The sequence below is a fragment of the Delphinus delphis genome, chromosome 13, assembly GCF_949987515.2.
Source record: "Delphinus delphis chromosome 13, mDelDel1.2, whole genome shotgun sequence".
Taxonomy (NCBI): domain Eukaryota; kingdom Metazoa; phylum Chordata; class Mammalia; order Artiodactyla; family Delphinidae; genus Delphinus; species Delphinus delphis.
Window position 1 is genome coordinate 12,226,968 of NC_082695.1, and position 15,575 is coordinate 12,242,542.

Genomic DNA, 15,575 nt, shown 5'->3' on the forward strand with positions numbered 1-15,575 from the left:
AATTTGAAGTCCTTAATAATCTGATGTGCAAGTCAGGTTTACGGACTCCTGCTCTAGATAAATACACATAAGTCATAGGTAATTTTTAGGTAATAGCTATGGCTATCCAGTGTTTATTCACTCATTTCTCTGTGGTTGGGGTTCCAGGTTTTTTCCACCACATAAACAGTGCTGTAGTAGACATCCTAGTGCACCCTTACACGTCTGTACTTTCCAGAGGCTAGGCCTCAAACATGTGTTTGCTGTGCCAAAGTAGATGTGGATTTGCATGTCTTAAATATTAATAGCTCTTCCCACATAGCTTTCCTAGAGATATCTTAGTAACTGTATAGCTGTTTCCCATTGTCTTAAAGTATAACCTTTGCCATCAACTTTCAAGGTTAGTCCCTTTTTCTCAAACAGTGACACATGACAGATCATTCTTAATGGCAAAAGCCACAGAACTCTATTAAAATGGTAGAATGGTTAAACTATTATGTATAAAAATCCTCTTGGAGGGAGTCTTATCATTGTTTTGTTTTCCAGTGATAGATAGGTTGAAGAATCCTCTGAGAAGATGGCTCTTTCTTGCATGGCTTGTTTTTTTGGCACTCAGGCACCTTACTTAGTTTCTTTAAGAGTATAACAAAGGCAATTTGGAAAGCCCGACTGTGCCTTGGGGGCTAGGAGAAAAGATCTAAACTCTTGCCTCTAGAGAAACTCCTCACTTTGCATGTCTCGGTAAAGGGCTGGCTGGCATGGGTGTCTTTTATAAAGAAAGGTATGTTCTAAGGGTCACATACTTAGTATTTTTTCATAGAAGAAATTTGCAAGTTGACATGCTTCTTCTTGCCCCTGAAATCAACCTCCCAATTCAGCGTTCCCCTTAGTTTACCACTAAACTCCTTACTGCAAATGAAAGTAAGCTTGTGCCCTAGACCTGTCCAGGTATTGTCTGAAATGACAGTTGGAAAGTTTCTTTGAAGTTTCCTTTTCTATTTTAAAAGTGTATTCAGATTTTACATTCTATTCCACAATGTATTTGTTTTAATATAAAAAATATTTTAAATGATTTGCCATCAGAAAAATTTCAAAATTTTTTCCCTCCAAATTTTTTTGACAAAATTAATGCTTTTGTACACATTCATAACATGCACGTAGTCCAAGGGCATTTATGTAAGTCTGCCAGTTTTGAAGCATAGCCCTAATTTATTACTTCTTCCTGCAGGTTTATTTTGCATTTTTTGAAAGAAATACATTTATTTATTCTTGGCTGCATTGGGTCTTCATTGCTGCGCGCAGTCTTTCTCTAGTTGCGGTGAGTGGGGGCTACTCTTCCTTGCGGTGCGCGGGCTTCTCATTGCAGTGGCTTCTCTTGTTGCTGAGCATGGGCTCTAGGCGCACGGGCTTCAGTAGTTGTGGCACGCAGGCTCAGTAGTTGTGGCTCACAGGCTCTAGAGTGCAGGCTCAGTAGTTGTGGCACATGGGCTTAGTTGCTCCGCAGCATATGGGATCTTCCCGGACCAGGGCTCAAACCCATGTCCCCTGCATTGGCAGGCAGATTCTCAACCACTGTGCCACCAGGGAAGTCCTGGTGGGTGGATTCTTAACCACTGTGCCACCAGGGAAGCCCTGCATTTTTTTTCATGACTTTGGCTCAGACTTTACTCATACCAGGGGAGTGCAGATTCCTGTTGTGCAAGCTGTTTTATATTGTTTCTTTCCTATTACTGTAGTTTCTATGAAAAAATTGGTGAAAATGCAAGAAGTGATACTTTAACCTTGTCATTTATGGTGTCTTTGTAGGAGGAGAGGGCAGTGAGAGATCGGAATCTCCTCCAGGTTCACGACCACGATCAGCCCATCCCATGGAAAGTGCAGTTTAACTTGGGCAACAGCAGTCGGCCCAGCAACCAGTGCCGGAACTCCATTCAAGGGAAGCACCTCATCACGGATGAACTTGGTTAGTCTGGCTCCCTTCCTCTCCTGCAGTCCCTGGGCCATTCGTAGGTTTTTAAATAGGGATTTTATATGCTGTCTTTCCCCCTCTTGCCCATTTCAACACTTCTCACGTCTTTTTCTTTTATATCTGACTCATCATTCAAGGTTCCCCTCAACATCAGAGAAGCTTGGTTTGATAAGAGACACTCTCCAGAGTTAGAATTACGGTTTTAGCATTTTATCATGCGTCAGCCCCTTGACTACTTCCTGCCAGTCTCTTCCCAGCCCCAGTACTTTCAGATCTTAACAGTCTTTTTTTTCTCATTTTGATGGTGAACTCTACAAGATAAACAGTTTTCCTTCTTGGTGACGTGAATCGTATCCACATAGTGTTGGCATTTAGGAAGAGAATGAATGCAGTTGTTGACTGCATAATCTCAAATGAATTATAAACACTTCCAAAATGTTTTACTGTTACTATTAAAACATCAGTCTGTTTCTTTTTTGTTATATTCACTAGTTTTATTTTTAGGTTCCACGTATAAGTGATATCATACAACATCAAAGTATTTGTCTTCCTCTGTCTGACTTACTGCACTAAGTGTTATACCCTCCAAATCCATCCACGTTGTTGCGAATGGCAAAATTTCATTCTTTTTACAGCGGCAAGATAGGGCTGGGGATTAAGAGGTACAAACTACTGTGTATAAAATATAAGCTACCGAGGTATATCAAACAGCACAGGGAATATAGCCAATATTTTATAATAACTATAAATGGAGTATAACTCTTAAAAATTATGAATCACTAAGTTGTCACCTGAAACTTATGTAATATTGTAAATCAATGATACCTCAATTAAAAAAAACAATCTGTCTGTTTTGGTGCCTTCTCCCAGAGTTTTAGTGTATAAGAAAGGCGATTCCTGTGCTGGCAAGGCGTTTGGATTAGACAGCCGCTAGAGCTCTAACCACTCTAAGACTGGCCCAGTCCCCCAAGGAGAGACTCCTGGTAATGCTCTGCCTGCATTAATTTAGCCCTTACTACATGCTGGGCACTGGGCTAAAAGCTCTCCTTGAATAACATCTCATTTGATTGTTGTAGCAGTCCTGTGAGGTGTAGGTGTTTCTGTCTTCACTTTGTAGTTGAAGATACACCAAGCGGTTCAGGAACCTGCCCAAGGTGGCAGGGGCTCTTTTACAAACCATAAACGGGATACCATTATCACGCCAAGAGAGTACCACTTTTCCTTAATGTCAGCTATCCAAACAGTGGTCAGAGTTCCCCGACTGGTTTACAGATTGTTTATTCCCTTTTCACCTGGTGGTTTACAATAATCTGGTTAGTTTGCAAGAGTAAAATTGGCTCTCTCTTAGAGAGTCTCCGAACAAATGGGTTATGAACGTCACAATACTGAAACTGATACAGGTAACCTTGAATCGATACCTGATGAAGCCTAACAAAATGAAGACACGTGCTATCTTCAAAATGGAACTATAGTGCTTTTTATATATCTATATTTAAAGTTTGCAACCCCAGCAAAATAATTAAAAAAAAAAAACTTTTCCAAAAAGATCTCAAAGGAATCAGAGCAGATGAGATTATTTGGGATTGAAGGAAGGAATCAGGAAAACCTCCCACCTAGATTAGAAGAGCTGGAAAATTTTGCACAAAAATGCACTGCTGACTCAACAGTGCCCAGCTCTGTTTTTAAGATCACATTGAAAAAGCAGATTAAATTGCAAGTAACATTTGTTTTGCTTTTTTTTTTTTTTTTTTTGCTTTGTTTTAACAGTAAAGTTTAGCGAAGGAAAGTTACTTCCATAAGATGACCCAGCTAGTCAGTCAGGGGCAGACCTAGGACTAAGACCAGGACTGAACTTGGAGTTCAGTGCTTTTTTCTTATAGGCTTTTGTTTGTATGGTACTCAGTGAGAAAGTGTGAAATCTTATGACTTGACTTTAATATTTAATATTAGTTATGAATGACAGTTTGTCCTTTTCTTTTGTCATAGCTAGCAAAAGAATGATTTCCCTCTGCTTAATTCAAGTGAGACAAAGACTCTCAGATTTCTTAAGTTCCAAGAACCAATCAAAAAAAATCCAAGAACCATAGGTTTTATTTTACCTCCATGAATGCAGGAGAGGAGATAAGCAGTGTAATAAAGAAAACTTGCAGGAATTTTTGCCTTTTAGCAAGCAGATGCCACCCCCACGAGTGTTGTCAGGGTGACACCTTATTCAGTAAGACAACCAGCAGAGTTACAAACTTTTCAAAGGTTAGAAGTTGGTTTCCCAGTCAGTAGCAGCACACTCTGAGGTTGTGATCTCACAGGACTCCTCATTGGAAATAATGTTTGCAGGAGTACATTTCTGATGCAAAAGGAGAAATCTTGATGGACTTTCACCAGGAGTTAGAAAGACCCGCCTGGTTTCAAAGCTAAATACTTGCAGTTTGTACTGGGGAAAAACAGAAGGCCTGAGATGCTAACACTTATAACATGGAAAAGAGAAAAGGGCAGAAAGATCATTTCAACAAGTGTAATGTTTTACATCTTTCTGACACAGATCATGTGATAAGATGCTCTGTATCATTTGGGGTAGAATTTTGAGGAACATGCTGGCTTATTCAGATTTTTAATTTATAACCCTTCTGAAGGAAGTGAGTAAGAATAGTTAGGAAGAATCCCAGAAACATTTAATATGGCATTAGAATCATCCTGTCTTAATTTAGAAGACAAAAGGCATAGTTAAAACCACAACAGCAGCGATCTGGTTCTCAGTTTTCCCCGTGTGACGTGAGGGCCCTTCTGGTCCCTTCCACTCTTATTTTAATGGTGCCTCCTGCGTTTGCACAGACTTTGTTTTCCAGTGTAGTTTCTGAAAACAACCTCATGCTTTGTTTTTCCAGAGTGGTTTCTGAAAACAACCTCATGCTTCATGATGTCTCATTCTCTGAGGATTAAGAAGCTGGGGCATTTAGAATGGAATGATGTGAGGAACAGCTGCTCTGCACCTGTGTGCACCCGTGGGCCCGTGTGTGTACCTGTGGGCCTGGGCCTGCACCTGGGAATTTCCCATGGGCCACGTGGTGTCCCTAATGGACTTGTTCTTACATTTTTCTGTCCCACTCCCAGAAGGATATAGAGAAATGTGTATTTAGCAGCTATGAACAATAAATTAGCTTTTGTGAGGAGATTCTTAAAGTTGAGTATGAATGAATGAACTAGGTTGGAGGGGGTGTGTTTAGATGATGAATGGAGGGAATTGGGAGGATTTTTCTTCCTTGGGTATTAGAGTACTCTCATTCCCTAATTCTGAGGGGTAGTTGAATCCCTGCAATGTATACTTAAAAGGAGCCTAAATCAGTTTATAAAGGTTAGGTGTGACTACTATTTTAAAAAATCCTTCAAATTACTAAATGTAAGTATTTAAAAGGTATTTAAATGTAAAAAGTATATGTGGAGGTTTTTTGTTTTAAATCTAGAAGGATCTCACTTTCAGGAGTGAAAACCTTGGTTTTTTCCTCTTTTCAGATTTTTCTTTGAAAAATAATGACATTTTTTCCCAGGCATAGATGAATAATTAGCTTGCATAGGTTAGCACAGGAGAACATAGGCGATGTGTTGATTGCATCAAATATGTGACAGCAGACTAAAACGTAATTTTAGGTAGATTAGGATATATATAGCCTACTTACAAGATGGGAGTCCATGTTTCCTGTAAACTGCTGCATGCAGGAAGCAAGCTCTGATTAGACACTCTCTGATTCCAGGTTCTGTGGTCCTTAGGATGCCCCTGACTCCAGACTCTATCTTTATGTTCTTTGCATGCAGGACTTTCATTGCTGCCTCATGATCGCCCCTGGTGGGCAGGTGGGGGGACTGCTGGGTTTATACTCAGGTTAGTCTCTGACTTTCAGGTTACGTTTGTGAGAGGAAAGATTTGCTGGTAAATGGCTGCTGTAACGTCAACGTCCCTGGCACAAAGCAGTACTGCTGTGATGGCTGCTTGTCCAATGGCTGCTGCAGCGCCTATGAGTACTGTGTCTCCTGCTGCCTGCAGCCCAACAAGGTATGGAGAGTTGCTCCTTGTGCTGCATCTCCTTTATTCTTTCTGCCTGCATTTCACGAGGAGCATTAGAATCTTCTTGTGAGATTCTTCTGGAAATAGAAGGGAACCTTGTCGGTGTCAGAAATGGCTGCTGTGAGGTAGCCTTTGTCTGCAAGGAAAGGAGGTGGTTCCCAGTTCCTCCAGTGGTTCTTTGACAGAATGGGCCATTGTATTCCTAATCAGATATCTAAAGAATAAAACATCAGCCCTCCTGCTCACTTGAGCTCCCCTCTCTCTCTCCTTCCCCTCTTCTTCCCCGTATCAGCAGTCTGTTAGTTTAAGAGAAATTTCCAAGGTTACCTTGTGCTTCTGAGTTTGGAATTTATTACAGGTACTGACTTTTGTTTCCATAGCAACTTCTCCTGGAGCGCTTCCTCAACCGGGCAGCTGTGGCATTCCAGAACCTCTTCATGGCAGTCGAAGATCACTTTGAATTGTGTTTGGCTAAATGCAGGACCTCGTCCCAGGTCAGAAGCTGTGATGCCTGTAGCTGGGGTATTTGCTGGTGGGAGTCAGGGTCTGCAGGAAAACTCGAAAATATGCACTGGGGGCTTTTGGTGGGGTGATAATGGAGAAGAGATTTAAACGACGTTGTGTGGAGCTTTGGTGGATTGATAGTACATCATCCCTTGGTATCTGAGGGTGATTGGTTCCAGGACCCCAAATCCCTAAATGTTTATATAAAATGGCATAATATTTGCCTCTTACCTACTTAAATCCTCCCGTATGCTTTAAATCATCTCTAGATTACTTACAATAACTAATACACTGTAAATACCATGTTTTGCTTTTTGGAATTTCTTGGAGTTTTTTCAAATACTTTTGACCCGTGGTTGGTTGCATCCATGGATGCGGAACCCGTGGTATGGAGGGCTGACTGTATTCAGAATGTGAACATGAGATTTATACAAGTTAGGGATGTAAAATATTTATATCAAATCAAGGTCTGACTAACTTGCATCTTCCCTATCTGATTAGCTTGTCTGTATTTTAACTGGAAGCTTAAAATTATTTTAAAGTCTGGGTGGAGTCTTGATAGTCCAATTCCTGAGAGAAGTTCTCTCCTCCGTCTTTGAAATTTAAGGCTTTCCAGCAACCACTCATTTAGAGTGGGTACTCATTTATTCTGGGACAAAGTTGTGGTTTATTTTAGGATTCAAGGGGATGGGGCAGGTGGGTGTTGAAAAATACACAGGTAAATCTGTAGGTTGCCAAGCTCTCAGTACTTTTCAGCACGTTGTCATTAAATGCTTTGCTCTTGGGCACTAAACACGGCACCAGCTGCTGAAAGCGTCTGAACGTCTTTGCCTTTCCATCATTCCGCATCCTCTGCTCTCAGCCTTTGTGATCGGGCGGTTGTTGGAGCTCTCTTTGTAAAATCACCAGACGTGTTTGTCATACGGGTGCTCTTCCTCTGGCTTCCATTCATGGTGTCTGCAAGACTGTCCTGGCTCCGTCTGAGATGAATGACTCATTTGTCATTCTCTGGAGCTCTTGTACCCTTTGCCAGATTTCTGTAGTCTGCCTTTGGGTTTTACGCCACTCTTTATGTCTCTGGTCTGCTCTTAGAGCATTCAGCATCACTGGGTAAATGTTTCAGGGATTATAATGAGCATTTGAAACATGAAGAAATTCCTGATGTCCTTGTTTTGCTGGAAGAGCTTTCCATTTGAATGGGCTTTAAAGGAAATGTGGAGGATGGCTGAACCCATGACTTACTTTGATTCATACTGTCATTCTGAGAAATGTTAGAAAAGGCCAAGTATTTTCTTTCTTTAACTGATAAAACCCAGGAGTTATTTCCAAACTTGAGTGAAGATGCTAAAATTTCAGACTTTGCATTTTCATTGTAAAGAGAAATTTACCAGTTGGCAATTTGCCTTTATAAGTGTCCCAAGAAAAAGAAGATTTGGCTGCATGTTTGTAAATTGGATTAATACTTACAATTTAGATGTTTAGCCTTGGTTTTAGGCTAATTAATGAATTCTAGACTAGCCAAAAACTCAAGTTGCTTGTATGAAAACAAATTGCTGAAAAATTAGCCACCACGGATGATTGTCTGTGTTAAATCACACTTTGCTTGGCCAGATGAAGCTTGTGTGGTACTGTGGGATTCGGCTTGTGTACCAGCCCTTAGGTACATAAAACTTGACGAAAGCAATTTGAAGTGCATCTCCTTCATCTCTGCAGGGTTCAGTGCGGGGGACTGAATTCCTTTGAAGCACGGGGTCAGGTGCAAAACACCCATTGGATCTTAATCTGACTTAAAATACTTTGAGGAAAATTTTTTGTCTCAAGTTATCCTAGTCACAGCTAGGTTGTTAAAAAAAAAAACTCACTAGTGTGCATAGAAGAAACAGTCCTGTGGTGACACTATGTCCATTTTCATGCCCTTCATTGGCATTCTGTGCTGAGCATCTGCGTTTGCTCCAGAAAGTGCCCTGGACCCTTTTGGTGACATTTGGAGATGGACTCACCCGGGCTTCTGCAGGGAGCGTCTGCCGGACGCCGTCCTGCTCTCTCTCACGGCGCTCTTCTCTTCCCTTTTGCCAACAGAGCGTGCAGCATGAGAACACCTATAGGGATCCCATAGCAAAGTACTGCTACGGAGAGAGCCCTCCCGAGCTCTTCCCCGCGTGACGGTGAGGGAGACTCAACCCACTGGGAGGATGCGCTGCTGAAGAACTTGTAGCCTGAAGCCCTTCTCTGGTCTTCAGGAGAAGACTTGACCTTGACCACTTGTGTTGTGCTCTTTGGCCTCACTCGCCCCCGGGCTTACCAGATGGACTTGTTCCGTAAAGCAGTTGGAAATGCCAGCCAGCGGGTTACATTCAAGAAAAACAAGACTGTGGGCGACCTGGTGAAGGCATCAGCACTCTGAGCGCCTCTCCTCTGCGGCTGCTTGGGGACCTGTGGGCATCTGTGTGTGTTCTCCCCGGGCCCTTCACTGTAAAGTTATTTATTGGACTTCTTTAGAGTAGTGGGAAAATTCTCATGTTTCCTATAGGAAAATTCTTTGATAGTTGAGTATATTCAAGGAGATTGTTCTTGTTGTTTTCTTGTGTTCTTGAGTTTCAAGAATGAGATCGACCCTTCACCCAGATAAAATGTTTGGTCTCTTAGAACATGCATGTTCTCTCGCGGTGGTTTGTTCTTGGTTTTGTTTTAACAGCATCTTCAAGAGTGGGCCCTGAACACCGTGTCCTGACATCTAAAATTGTCTAGAAACTCAGATGCTCTTCCCTTCTCATCCTGTGCCAGCTTTCTAGCAGCTGGCACCATGTGCTCTCAGGTTGTTTCCTAGTGGTATTTGGATATGCTTGTTTACCTATGTGCATGCACCGTTTTAACCAGAAATTCTGCCTTGTTGTCCTGGAGGGTTCTGTTCTTGTTTCCACTGCCCCTGTTGAAATGACTGGTCTTCTCAGCCGTGGGACAGTGGGAGCCTCAGGAAAGTCATCTGCTGGGCGGCCTCCTCCTCTTCTGTCATGGAAACCCCATCTTAAGGCGATTCCTCAGTGGAGATGCATCTCGCAACTGACTGTAAGTGGTCGTCCTTTATCGCTTTCAGCTTCGGGAGATGTAATAGGTACAGACATTTGGTATCCCTGTGATTTACAAAGAAGAACAAAACTCAAGTTTCTGTCGGGGTGCCCTAAGAGACTCACATCTACCTTCCGTGGACATTGGATGTGCAGGCTGCTGGTCCACACGATGGAGGTGTCCTGTGTTTCTAATATGACACTAACCCTCTCTGGTCAAGGCTGAGAGTATTTGGTCCTCAGATCAAGGCGTCGTGCCCCTTTTTCCTCTCCAGAGTCACATTACCGCACACTGTTCTTTCCCAGAGCCCCTCACTAACCCTGGTATTGGGCAAGGTCTTCCTTGTTCTTTTTCGGTTGTTCAGCGGTTGCCCTCAGAGCAGAGCACGAGCTTTACAGCCCGCTTTCAGCATTTTTATTTCAGTGGAGCTTTTCCCTTGGGCCATGTTTGCCTTCCTGTATGTTTCTGCAGTCTACTCAATGGAATAATTTCCCTTAACTCCCTCCTGTTACTTATACTTATCTTCCCAAAGTAGTTTGTCCCCCTAAGTCAACTTTCTTAGAGGGTGAACTGTCTGTCAGTTGTTTTTAATGTTAGATCCCAGGAAATCTATTCAGTTTGCATCAGGTTTTTCAGATTCTGTGTGTGTTCACTGGTGCTAAATCAGACTGTGTGTGAAAGTAATGGACACGTCTGCATGTTTCACCAGCTCATTGCTTGTGGTAACTCAGTCTCCTGGTAGTTGTCACTTTGAGCTTATTTGAACCCTTGGGCAATAACGTAGATTTACTGTGAAAACAGTTTATATCAGAGGTCAGCCATACCTGTTTATTCTGTATTTGAATATTGGCGAGCACATTTTGCATTTTCACTGCTTTCACAGCCTTTGCAACTTAGGTAGAGAATTAAGCTCGTTTGTTCCCACCTCGTAGATGAGGAAATGGAGTGAAGTGACTTCCCTGGGTCCCATGACGGAACCAAAACACGACCTTCATCTCCAGCGCTGGGTCCACTGTCCTTCCCACCACCCCTCGCCAGCTCCAACGCTGACTCATCTGTAAACACTCCTCTGAGAGCATACAGATCTCGGTTGTCCAGGCCAGCAGAGGGGAGAGGTGGTATAAGTAGCCAAATTGGGTCAATAATCCAAAGGTCATTTTCATTCAGCCCTGGAATATGTTTTTCTATACTCCTAAGAGGCATGTTCGCTGTTTTGGAATGTCACGGTACTGCAGACTCTGTAACGAAGCCACCCAAGGACGTGGAACATCATGGGCCTCTCCAGGCTTCTAGCCTGGACCCCTCCCTGCTCCCCTCTCTGGTTTGTTTCTGGTTCCTTCGACTGAAGGTTTTCAGAATTAGGGACCTTGTTGTAGTTTTGTATGCCCAGAACTTAGCAAAGTGCGTGATACACATTGGATTTTAAGAGAAGATCAGAGAAGGAATGAAAACACCTTTAGTTTAGAAGAAAAATTTTTAAATTGTTACGTTTGGGGTGAAAGGTAATTGGGTAATTCAAAGCATTTCCCTCAGTTCTGAATCTTAATTGCCATGCTCATTGCTGGAGCAATAAAGATAAGGTATGTTCTAACAGGGAAAGAAGCATTCTGTAGAAAAAGGCACTGTCTCCGCAGGGCCTGGGACTTGGGGTGGCCCTGGACCTGGCGACGCTGGGGCTGGCATCCAAGGGCGAGCTCAGCAGCTCTTGGAAAAGCGGGCGATAGGATTTTAGAGCAGGGTTTGCAGTTTTTGGCCTGCTCCCGGAGCTGACTTGGAGGCTGTCCAGGGGGTGCCTCAGTTGGTGAGGCTGCAAAGGCGCTGCGGGAGCTGTGTGCAAGGTTCCGAGCAAGCTGTTCCCATCGTTGGGATTTGCAGGTAGATTGTAAATGAACAGATATGTTGCTTATTTAGTCTGCTCTTTTTTCTTTTTTAATGTTTATTGGAGTATAGTTGCTTTACTCTGTTGTGTTAGTTTCTACTGTTATTTAGTCTACTCTTCACAGGCTGGAGAGAATTCGGCCTCGCAGTCAGTAACTCCTACTTATTAAGGCATGGCCTTGGGTAGTCTTTCCTCTTCTGAGTCCCAGGCCCTGCTCTGTGATACGGGATTGCATCTGCTCCTTGTGGGGCTGTTGTGAGGTGTTGGAGTGAGTAAAGGCCCAATGCTGGGCATGAAGTCCACATCTGCAGTCCAGTGGGGGTCTGACATCACATAGTTGGCAAGGTGAGGATGGGTGGGCCCCTTGGGTGGAAGGGTGGCAACTACAGAGTTCTAGGTATTATTTTTACTACTGTTTTTAGAAGAACTCATGCTAAAGATAATTTTTAAAATGCAGGTTATTCAGAAATGTGTCAAAGATGAAAGTAATAATGACCTAAAATCATGCAACCTAGAGATCAGCCCGTTTTTTTTCTCTTTCCCTCATGACTTTCTAGGCAGATATGATAATACTTTTTCTTCTTGAAAGCAATCCTCTGATGGACATCCTTCTATGTGACATATAGGCCTATCTAATAATTTTTAGTGACCACCTGGTGTCAGTTTCATGGATATACTGTAATGTTATTAATCCCTGCTGAGGTCATTTAGCTTATTGCTGTTTTTTTTTTCTTTTTTGGCTGCTACAAATAATGCACTGATGATATGCTTTCACATACACGTTTGTATGTTTATTTGAGAATGATTTTCACCAATTTATACTCCCACCTAAACTATGTGGGGAGTGGGACTTCCCCGGTGGTCCAGTGGTAAAGGATCCGCCTTACAATGCAGGGGACGCAGGCTTGATCCCTGGTCAGGGAACTAAGATCCCACATGCCATGGGGCAACTAAGCCCGCGCGCCACAACTACTGAGCTCGCAAGCCTCAACTAAAGAGCCTGCGTGCCGCAAACTACAGAGCCCACATGCCCTGGAGCCTGCGCGCCACAACTAGAGAAGAGAAAACCTGCACGCCACTACTAGAGAGAAGCCCGCCCACCACAACGAAAGATCCCATGTGCCACAACTAGAGAAGTGAAAACCCGCACGCCACTACTAGAGAGGAGCCCGCGCACCACAACAAAAGATCCCATGTGCCACAACTAAGACCTGACACAGCCAAAAATAAATAAAATAAATAAAGTATGCGAGGAGTGTCTTTTGTCATATACCTACGAACCCCTTGGTATCATTTTTTAACTCTTTTTGCTAATGGATCTCTATGTTCTAATTGATATTTAATTTCTTCCCATATTTTGATTGGGTGTTTATCTTTCACATGTGGTAAACTGCTCTTCTTGACCTTGGCCAGTTTTACTTTTGTTGGTCTTTTTCTTACAGAGCGTTCCTCACTGAAGGAGGCCTTAAATCCCTTTTCTTGTTTTTTTCAACCCTGCATTACTCAGAATCAAGTGGCTCACTTGTTGACTAGCTTTTCCAGTTGATCTAGGGCAGCAAATGGGGGCAGTTTTGCCCCCAGGGAACAGTTGGCAACGTCTGAGACATTCTTATCACAACTGAGGGCAGGCGGTATGTGTAGTGGGTGGAGCCCACCACTGCCCCCGTGACACAGTCATCCAGCTCCACGCATCAGCAGTGCCGGGTGAGGCAGAGAGGCCCTTCTCTCGAGTCACATTTTACCCCCTTCGGTTAAACAGAAAAACTACCAGGAGCTGAGAGTGGACTTGATTATTTCGCTGCCCTTGTCTTCTGCCGCACGCAAGTGCTGCTGATTAAATTACCCTGGAATCCCATAGGACGTGCTGCTTCCTCCTTGGTCTCTACCAGCCCGGTGCTGCCTCCAGGAATGGCATTGTTACTCTGTGGCGGCATCCCTCGCGCGCTGTCACAATCCAGGTGCAGACACCTCCTGTGGGCAGAATGACCAGGTTTACAGAGAGCCCCCCCCAACCCCCCGGCCGCAGATGTGCCCTCCCCATCCCCCTACAGTGGCTCTCTGCAAGGAGGGCCTTTGGGGGTGGGGCGAGGGGAAATGAGTCACTACCGATTCCATTCGGAAAACTGGTCATTCTACTCTAAAAAGGTACCACATAAGTAAGTAGTAATAATTAAAAGAAAAAAGAATCCGGTGGGATTGTGAGAGTTCTTTCCTACACAGCACTTTTCCTGACTCTGTGGCATCAGTGCATTGCCTTCCAGGCCCTTTGCCTTTGTGGACTCTTGTTGCATAGTGTGTTGTCATGGTGTGAGGACAGTTTTGGGTACCAGGATCCCCGTTTTCGCTCAGTCACATGTCTGCAACATTCAGCGTCCAGTCAGCTTACACAGACATGAAGAGGAACAGGTGGCCTCCGAGGGCCTGAGTGGGGAACAACAGCGGTTGTGTTTGTGTGGCCAACTACGTGTCCCGGCAGCCCCTCGCCACGTACCTTCAATTGTACAACTCGATTCATGTCTGCTGTTAGAGCTGAACTGCTGGACTTCTTAAAAATAGAAGTACAGCCTTTAATATTATAATAAACAAAACAACTGGCCAGTTACAACCAGTGGGCCCTGCAGTCAGTCAAATGTTTGGATAGGGGTCCAGCTGTATTGTTTCTCAGGACTGTACAGTCTGTGGGCTCAGAGGAACCAAAACATATCACTGCGAGAAATGCATTTTATTTCTAAGAGGGTACTTTCCAAGTTTTTGGTAGGGTCAGTAGTTCCTCAGGTCTTTGGACTTTCTAAATTCATACATTTTTTTATGCAGCATAGAGTAGGCAAGCTCTCATCAGCTTACATCCGGTTATCAAAATCAGAAGTGTTTGCTAAATGAGAAAAAGTGGTGTTGGCTATCAGTTAAATTCAAGATTTCAGACTATGTTGGTCACATGTCACTATTACTGAGGGAGGAGTGTGTGTGTTTATAAGTGTAACAGCAAAATGAAGTCTGTGAGTAGCATCCTAATTTTACTGATGAGAGCACAGGCATTAATGACCTTGAGTAAATTAACCTCTTCTGGCTTTGGTTTCCTCATTTGTCAGAGGAGGGTGATTGCTAAGGTATCTTGCAGATCCAAAATTCTGATTTTTGTGCCAAAGATCCTGCCACGTGTTAAAGCAAGACCAGAGCCCAGCGACTTGGTCCTTGGCTTTGATTTTCACTGGGTAAGTGGAGACCAGTAATCTGGAGCCTGTTTTCTTCAAATCAGGGCTTCCCCTTCTCTCTTGAAGATTTCAACTGGGGCTCACCACTTTTTGCCTTTTTCTCCTCAGATTTTCAGTAGAGACCATATTCGTCTCTGCTGGGACCAGCTTATTATGTATTGCTGCTCTGCACCTGTGAAGACAGCTGCTGTGTTTTCCATCATAAAAACAGCTGCCTTTTGGCAGGGAAGCCCAGAATGTGCTATGTAGCTATACCTTAATACAGTGCTAAATTATTTAGGCATGCTTAACCCGAGATGCTCAGAGCATCTTGGAATTCCTATTAAGGGCTTCTGTAGTCATCGCTCAGTAAAAGGTTTCCCTTTCATTTCTTTCGTGATTACTAGGCAGAAACCTGAAAATGTAGGGAATTACATTTTAAAATATAGAAAATTACAAAGATACTAAATTGTGCCACAATAGTCAGATCCCCAGCCCCCAAATATAACCACTAATTAAAGTTTTTATGTAAAGTTATCTTTTTTCGTACATGAATGTGTATTTTGTGTTAGTACATAAATAAAGGTAGAATCCTGCTGTACATAATATTTTAAAAGTTCTTGTTGTGTTGGCTTAACCTAACTATAGCTAATTGATTTACGGAGTGGGAAAAGTACACATTTTATTTTTTTAATTTTTATTTATTTTTAAATTTTTATTTATTTATTTTTTTAAAAGTACACATTTTAATTGTGTAATCTGGCCTCTAAAATAAAGCCAGGGTAGGATTGAAAGCCCTTTTGGAAATGCATACAAGTTTGTCATTGCATTTCTGCATCCCTTTTCTATCTGATTTTTACACAGTGGGGAGACAAGTCTTTGTGTTCTTCACAAACAAGTTACAGACATTCTATTTCAGCCAGAGTTGAC

General features: G+C 43.0%; 1 protein-coding gene across 12 annotated transcripts in view; it reads left to right on the forward strand.

Moving 5' to 3' along the window:
• Positions 1-15,575, forward strand: part of SPRING1 (SREBF pathway regulator in golgi 1) — a 336,951-nt gene that overhangs the window by 7,747 nt on the left and 313,629 nt on the right. For 10 of the 12 annotated variants that reach the window (XM_060028104.1, XM_060028103.1, XM_060028100.1 and 7 more), the window contains exons 2-4: positions 1,786-1,942; positions 5,842-5,993; positions 6,386-6,499. In XM_060028104.1, the coding sequence (XP_059884087.1) occupies positions 1,786-1,942; positions 5,842-5,993; positions 6,386-6,499 (423 nt within the window). Of the gene's footprint in view, positions 1-1,785; positions 1,943-5,841; positions 5,994-6,385; positions 6,500-8,588; positions 9,576-12,011; positions 12,855-15,575 lie in introns of those variants that run through there. The other 2 variants (XM_060028108.1, XM_060028107.1) reach the window with 2 other exon arrangements.